We start from the raw sequence: 8,146 nt of genomic DNA on the forward strand, positions 1-8,146 counted from the left end.
CAGGTTGTCAGTCAATTGCTGCATTGAGGGAGTGCTGGATTGTTAGGAATGTCAACTTCTGGATGAGGTAGTACACCAATATTCCACCTATTCTCTAAAGTTGTAAAAAATCCCAGGGTACCATTTTGAAAAAAAAGGAGTTCACTTTAGTGTTTATTAATACCTGACTCAACATCACTATCAATACATTTTATCTGATCATTAACACATTGCTCTTGTTGCGTCTTGATGTTAGGATATTGATTGTTGTAATTCTTACATTACAAAAGTAGTTGCACTTCAAAAGTACTTAAGTTGGTTCAGTAGATGGGAATCTTTTGCATTTCCCTGAAAAAAGTTTGGGAAAATTGATTAAATTAGACAGCAAAGGCTCTTAGAGGATTGGGCATATTTCCAATTAAAACTTTTGAGTTACCAAGCCAATAGTTCACATAAGTTAAAAGGAAGCCCTGGTACGTTATCATTCCAGGGTCTGGTCTTTTTAATTTAAATACTGCATTTTTCAACAGGGCCATGTGACCATAAGGATTAATTATTCAGGTGGCTAAGGTGCCCAGACCAAATGCTCAATATTCCAGACAAGATAGATAGCTCCAAGTTGAAGCTGTTTGGAGTCAGAGAGACGTGTTCGGAGAGTGCATGGATAATTGTACAGAAAAAACCCTCACTGAATCAAATCTGTCAGCACAATTTGTGTTGACTGTGCCTTATAGAAGAAGAGGACTGATCATGTTTTTCTCATGGCAAAATATTTATGTTTTCATGCATTACCTATATTGTCACAAAGAATTATGTTTTGTAATGCATTGTTGGTGACATTTAAGTTTAAGTAAGTTAATAAACTATCATGATTTAGTCCAGTGACCAAATTCTTTATTTAGCTGAAATGAAAGTTAAATAAGGTTAAGCCACCTTTAGTGGAATGCTTTCTGAGGTCTTAAAAGGTTCTATACAAATGCAAATCTTCCTTTAATAAGACTGATAATATAACAATCATTATGTGCTTCAGTTATTGAGTAGTATGTAAAAAGATGTATTTGTTTACATTTGGGCATTCTATCTCCCAAATTGCTTAACCTTTGGAGTTCTGTTCACCTGGACACCAATTTGTGGTAATTTATTCACTTTTTCTTCCTCCTGCATTTGATGCTTTAATGCTTTGCAGAATACCTCCTTTTCATGCTATTTCCCGGTCTTTGTTCTCTCAACTCAGAATGATGCAAACTTGAGTGGATCATCATTCGGATGTTACATTATACTGAAGCTACCTCAGCCCTTTCAATTAGAATATTCTCAAAACAGATCCTCATCAGCAATTCAAGTCAAAGACGTTCATATGCTTTGAACGGCAAAGGCACATGAAGGGTGCAGCAGTGGGGAGAGCCCCAGTTGTCAAGGTTGCTTTACCACTGGAACTTGATCTACCTTCTGTCAAGGGCAATGTGTCTGCTGATTTGAACAGCAATCCCACAGAGATCCCACACAAGGCTTCTACTAAAAGGAATTCAACATTCGCAGCTAGATAGGATAGTGAGGAAGATGTTTGGTATGCTTTCCTTTATTGAGTACAGGAGTTGGGAGGTCATGTTGCAGCTGTACAGGACTTTGGTTAGGTCACTTATGGAATGTTGCATGCAATTCTGGTCTCCTGCCTATTGGAAGGATGCTGTGATACTTGAAAGGGATCAGAAAAGATTTACAAGGATGTTGCCAGGGTTGGAGGATTTGAGATTTGGGAGAGGTTAAAGAGGCTAGGGCTGTTTTCCCTGGAGCATCAGAGGCAGAGGGGTGACCTTATAGAGGTCTATAAAGTCATGAGGGGCATGGATAAGGTAAATAGAAAAGGTCTTTTCCCTATGATAGGTGAGTCCAGAGCTTGAGGGCATAGGTTTAGGGTGAGAGGGAGAAGATATAAAAGAGACCTAAGGGGCAACTTTTTCACACAAAGGGTGGTACGTGTATGGAATGAGCTGCCAGAGGAAGTGGTGGAGGCTAGTACAATTGGAACATTTAAAAGGCATCTGGATGGGTATATGAATAGGAAGGGTTTAGAGGGATATGGGCCGGATGCTGGCAGGTGGGACCAGATTGGGTTGGGATATCTGGTCGGCATGGACAAGTTGGATCGAAGGGTCTGTTTCTGTGTGTACATCTCTATGACTATGACCCACACACACAATTTCCTGGGTGGACAACCTATACCTTAGCGAGTGATTGCCAATTTGGAGATCGTTATGAAAGATCCCACAGTGCTATTCACAGAGCAAGGAGTTCTCCTAATGTGCTGGTTAGCTATCAACCAACATTTACAACTGCATTGGCAAGTTCAAAATCAATATAGGCACAGTGCGCATGGTCTCTCACCAGCCTATATGTGACAGTAAAGGCTTTCTTTCTTCAATAACAATATCTCTTTTCATATAAAAAATAAATACAAGAAAACTGACTCCAGTAGCTGGTCAAACTATATTATGAACTGAAGCTACTAATTTTGCCAAGTGTGAGTGTAAAATAACAATAACCATTTCCATTGTCAAAAATGACAGAAGACACATCACAATTCATTACATCAGTTTTGGAAATACAATTTATAACCTTGAACAGAACCAATCAAAGATTAGCAACTAAATGAAAGTGGAAAGATATCTTTATCCTGACTCCAAAGCACTCTAGCCTTCCCGCTTATCTCAACTATGCCACTTATGGTAAGAAAATTGTGACACCATCCTTGTTTATTTTGGCATGATGATTAGCAAACAGATCTTTGCGAAATATACCAGTAAAAATCCAGTCACTGGCACCAAAGATTTAGTAAATATAATGTTACATTTAAAGGAATTTTAAAAGGAAATTTACTGTAAAAATCTGCTTCAGCTTATATACCTCAAGTTTTGCTAACGTCATTCCTCAGTAATGCTGGACAGTTCCAACTTGACAAACATACAAAATAAGTTATATCCCTTCCAACCCTTTCCTGTAAAATTTACAACATCCTTAACATCAGGAGATTAGAACTGAATGATACTCTGTATGATGTAATAAATTACCCCACAAAATTACACACCCATTAATTATACCAAGTTAAGTGAATTACACTGCAAGCTGCCAGTCTTGATTCTCTTGGTCTCAAACTGCAACTGTGTACGTATCAAACCTATCTGTTGCACACTAATTATATTAGGACAGAGGGACATTTAGAATTTTTGTCTCAAGGAAATCAATGACAACATGGAAACTTACGGAACTTGATGAGGATATACTTAATTGATATTTATCCAAGTACAGTAATCAAATTGTAAAAATGATAATCTGACCAATTAATCATCTCTCAGAATAGGAAATCATAAATGATTATTAAATAATTATTCAAATAAATCCAAAACATCATCAAGGAACAAAGTGCCATTTATTTTCTACTTCTGTTATATTATCTAAGTTGTACAAATTGCCACTAGAAAACATATTTATAAAATGTATTGGCATATAAATATAAATATTGGGAGCAATAATTTAAATAAATAGATAATTCAGAGCAGGCAGTACAATTTCACAGACAAGATTAATTTCATGTATATGGCCAAGGAGTGATTCAAGTTTTTTACATAAAAGTGAAATAGAAAGCATTTACACTGCCTTCTGCTCTTTATATATAAAGTTTGTGTGTGTGATTTCCTTTCCAAGGAAATGAGCACTGAGAAGTATCATTCATGGAGTTTACAACACAGAAAGGGGCTATTCATCATGTCTGGATTTAGAAGAGAAAGCTCTGGCTTCATCAGTCTCCTTAACCTCTTTAAAGGTAATGACAATTCAAGTGGACTGCAGTAGGTCCTAAATATGGTGAACGTAAACTCCAGAATGGTGTTTGACAAAAGCAATACACAAAAGACAACTAGTTAAATTCGAATTTTAAGTTTTGGAAGTGGGCAAGGAACTGGTTAAAGAGTAACAAAGTAACCAGGAATGGTTAGGGGTGTTACATCAGGGTGTGTGAAATACTAAACTCATTGCTCCAGGCTTCAAAGTTGGGAGCGATACTATTTCTAATTTATATTAATGGCCTGGAATCAGGCAAAGTAACCAAATGTGAGGCTAATTCCAAAATTTGTAGGTTGGAGTAATCACTGGAATGAAGTATATAAATAAGCAATGGAAAGCCAAATGAGCTTTAATGCAGAGAATGCCTTTGGGATGTGGCAGACAAGAATAGGTGAAACTCATAATCCATAAATGGTGTTAAAATAAATCTAAAAATGGCTAGGGGTCTTCGTGGACTGCACTGGATGTTCACCATGCTCATCCAATACAGAGAAACCATCAGAAAAACTGGCAGAATGCAAAACCAGTAGGATGCATGTCAGAGAATGTATTGGTTATATTGTCCCATGCTTCAGTACTGCATTCTGCACTGATTGTTGAGATATGTAAAAGGCAAAGCAATAGAGAAGGTGCACATTCAAATACTGGGTTAGAGATAAAAGTACAGAAAGCTTTTGTCATGAAAAGAAATCATCTCATGGTAAAGGAATTGGAAGGATATGTCTAGAATATCAACTAAAATAAAGTAGCCAGTATAAATTATGGTCATGGAGTACTGGTTCAACCTGGAGAAGGCAAACTCAGAACTGATGCCAGGGTTATTTTCTTTATATTAGAAGTGGTGATTATGGAATAGACTCCAAAGAAGAATAATGAAAGTTAGATGTCTCTGGATCTAACCATTGCAAAACAAAACGTTCGAGTCATTTAGGTTGAATGAGCTGAGTGACCCTTACATCATGACCATGTGACTAGTCCCATCAGTGGATCATCAACTGGTTTATCTGCTCTAACTCCCTTTGTTGGACTACACAGTTATGAATAGATAGGTTGAATCTGATCCTGGTGAGAGTACTTTTGGGCCAATGTTGTTGATCACAGTCATTGGATTCTAAAGTCAGTATAACATGAGTCTGCAGCATTATCCTCGGCCAACTCTAGAGAGTTTGGGACTCGCTAGTTGTCCGGCTCTCATCCCGAAGGGGTCTGTGTCATTGGTCTCTCGTTCGGGGTTCCTCCGGCTGTGTGTCGTGGTTGGCAACTCATTTTCCCGTGGCAAGAACATTGAGAGCGGAGGCAGCTCTCTGTTCGGAATGAATGGACGCTTGTCTAGGCTCAGGCTTAACACCTTCTTGTGCCTTGGGGAGTGGTACACATTGTAAAATGTCTGTAACTGTTCCTCTTTGAAATTGCAATCATCTTCACGGTAGGTTGTCTATCGAAAAAAGGAAAAGAGTTTCGAATCAAAAATCTTACACACACGTTTAACCCGAGCGAGATCATTACCTCTATTCACCTCGCCTTAAATTCAGGATCAATAGGCAATGCTGTTTAGGAATGAAGTCAGAGATTCATCCAGCATAGAAACATACAGCTAACCAACAAACACCCAACTACAATAATCCTATTCACCTGCACTTGGCCCATAGCTTTCCATGCCTTGGCATTTTAAATACTGACTCAGATGTTTCTTAAATGTTGGGTCAGTAACTGCCTCCATGTCTACACTGACCAACAAACACCAAACTACAGCAATCCTATTTTTTCTGCACTTGATCCTTAGACTTCTATGCCCTGGCATTTTAAGTACTCATCCAAATGGTAAAGTCCAATGATATGCAGGTTAAGTGGATCAGCCATGCTGAATTGCCCACTGTGTCCAGGGATGTGCAGGTTAGGTTGATTAGCTATGAGAAATACAGCGGTACAGGGATAGAGTAGAGGGATAGGTCTGAATGGGAAGCTCTTTGGAGGATCAGGATGACTCTGTGGGCCAAATGGCTTGCTTCTGCTCTGTAGGAATTCTATGAAATGTTGATAGGTGTTTGGGGATGAAGTCATAGAGTCGTACAGCATAGAAACAGGCCTTCAGCCCAGTATACCTACGCTGACCAACAAACACCAAGCTACACTCTACTGACCCATAGCTTTCCAGTGCTCATCCAGATGTTTCTTAAAGGTTGGGACAGTGTCTGCCTCCAGCGCCTTCCATGTTTCTAGCACTGAGTGATCTTTTTTCCCTTTGTTCTGCTCTAAACCGCTTGCTTCCCACTTTAAACTTATAACCTCTGGTGTTAGACACGTCTGCCACAAGGTAGAGAGATGTTTCTGTTTTGAAGAAACGTGTTCAGTAGAGCAGCCTTGCTACTTTTGAGTAACCAGATATGCAATACTCACTGATCCGAAAATGCTGCCTTCAGTGTCCATGCAGAGGTACCGTCCAGTCCTCACTCCCCGGATCACCACGTGTCCTGGTTCCACTGCTTTGATCTCCAGCAGAGCTGTAACCCACAAACACACAGCGCCCACCCCCCCAAAAAGGTTAGACAGTGTCACCAACCCGCCACACATTCCCCAGGCCGCTGGTTGGTTTCGCAAAAACACACGAAGGGAGGTAAACTCTTGAAACGGGACTGGGCTCAGGGAAAGGGGGGTCTGATTGGTAAGCTCCTTCAAAGAGCTTGCACGCTCACGATGGGCCGAACTGCCTCTTTCTGCGCTGCGTGGTGAAAGCACAAAGGGAGCCCAGTAACAGAGTGGCCAGGACCCAACTTTGGTCCGGTAACATTCCTGCAAGAGAGTCCACGCCACGCTATCATCCACCAGCGATTCATCGCTTTTCTGGGTCAGAGGTTCAAAAAGGAATCGGTCGAACGATCCGTTCAAACCGTTTGCGGTTGTTAGAATCGTTCGGTAGAGTGACAGAACTGGGATAACGCAGATTCACCTTTAACATGCTTTGGGCTAAATGACATCATTGAAAGTTAGGAGCTGAAATTGAACTAACGTTTGGAAATGCCATCGGTTTTTTTAAAGAGAGACCAGAAATTTGATGGTGTCCTGCTGTTATAACCATCAAATAATTCCAAACACCATGATATTGCATCATCATGTGATGAAAATAGAGTGAAAGTTAGGAAAAAGAGAGAATTTTTTTCTGTCAGGGTTTGCTGCATGCAGATTTGAGAGCAGTGAGACTTACTGTAAAAGTTCTGGGAGTTGGAGCTGTCAATGTGTCCATCAGGGTTGATCTGTAAGTGCCTGCTGTTCCCCTCCATGTACAGGTGCTTCAGTCGGATCTGCTGACCCCAGTCCCGCTCCAGCTGAGCTCCTGAATCCGTCCTCACCAGAGGAGTTGACCTGACCAGTGAAGCCCCGAGGGAGACGGCGAGGTAGACGGCGATGCAGTTGATAATGTTGGTGCCCATTCCTACCCCGGGGGCTGGAGCTGGGAGCTTCTCCTGAAAACCAGCGGGATCGCTCTTCCGTTTCTGAACCCATTGCGCTGCTTTTAAACTCAATGGAGCAAATGACATCAGAATCACCTTAAAGCGCCGGCAGGGAGCCAGTGGTGTGACAGCTCCTGGATTTCTGCACTAGATCCCGAGGAAAACTGGTGTGGGGAGGGGGAGGGGGAGGGGGCATATACAGTTGGAATCAATGATGGAGATACGTGCAGTGCCTTTTACACACACACATACACACACACACCAAACAGGATAGACGGCAGAGTTCGAAATGCGAACTTTACTCCAACTATTTCACAGCACGAGACTGATTTCCCTCGTTAACTCGCTTCACTGGAAAGTGATTTGTCATCCTCAACCTGAGGAGATGTCCTTTATTCACCACACTCCCTCTCCATTTCTGTTCCCTTGCTTTTTATTATTAACATGATGGCCTCTGTGTGTCCGTGTGTATCTCCCCATCATACCTTTGCGATCATTTTCATCTCAGTCAGAACTTAAACATTGCTCCTTACAAATATGAGATCTTCTCTCCCCTACCCACCCAGCAGACCCCCTTCCCCAGTTACAATCACATTCGCTGTTTCTACCGAGATTGCAATCATTTTCACAAGTCCCCGGGGCGGCAAGATTTGCGGTTGTTCATAGAATAACAGAAACTATTGTAAAAAAAAAACTGCTGAATTTGATCAACGGGCAGCACTTGGGCATGAAGGGTTTTTATTTTGAAAAGATGACGAAAGCCGAGTGCAAATTAATTTTTCAAAGTTCAGTTGATGACCTGAACTGTGGTCACCTGTGGTCAGGCGCTGTACAGTTGGTTGATGTTCAGTTAAGGGTCTGATTAGGGTTGTTTGTCA

General features: G+C 41.0%; 1 protein-coding gene across 1 annotated transcript; it reads right to left on the minus strand.

The window, feature by feature from the left end:
• Nucleotides 1-3,437: 3,437 nt before the first annotated feature.
• Nucleotides 3,438-7,442, minus strand: LOC140466635 (fibroblast growth factor 19-like). Its single transcript, XM_072562076.1, has 3 exons — nucleotides 7,022-7,442; nucleotides 6,217-6,320; nucleotides 3,438-5,254 (listed from the first exon to the last, which is right to left on the minus strand). Exons 1-3 carry the CDS (start codon nucleotides 7,353-7,355, stop codon nucleotides 4,961-4,963), a joined length of 732 nt encoding a protein of 243 aa, XP_072418177.1. The 5' UTR covers nucleotides 7,356-7,442; the 3' UTR covers nucleotides 3,438-4,960.
• Nucleotides 7,443-8,146: the final 704 nt, after the last annotated feature.

Source organism: Chiloscyllium punctatum, chromosome 44, assembly GCF_047496795.1.
Source record: "Chiloscyllium punctatum isolate Juve2018m chromosome 44, sChiPun1.3, whole genome shotgun sequence".
In the NCBI taxonomy this organism is placed as follows: Eukaryota; Metazoa; Chordata; class Chondrichthyes; order Orectolobiformes; family Hemiscylliidae; genus Chiloscyllium; species Chiloscyllium punctatum.

Excerpts from the sequence above, each read along its gene's own strand:
- LOC140466635 (XM_072562076.1), bottom strand. The coding sequence starts at position 7,355 with ATGTCATTTGCTCCATTGAGTTTAAAAGCAGCGCAATGGGTTCAGAAA. Across the intron at positions 6,321-7,021 it reads CAACTCCCAGAACTTTTACA|CTCTGCTGGAGATCAAAGCA; the intron begins GTAAGTCTCACT and ends TGTGGGTTACAG. Across the intron at positions 5,255-6,216 it reads AAGGCAGCATTTTCGGATCA|ACAACCTACCGTGAAGATGA; the intron begins GTGAGTATTGCA and ends TTTTTTCGATAG.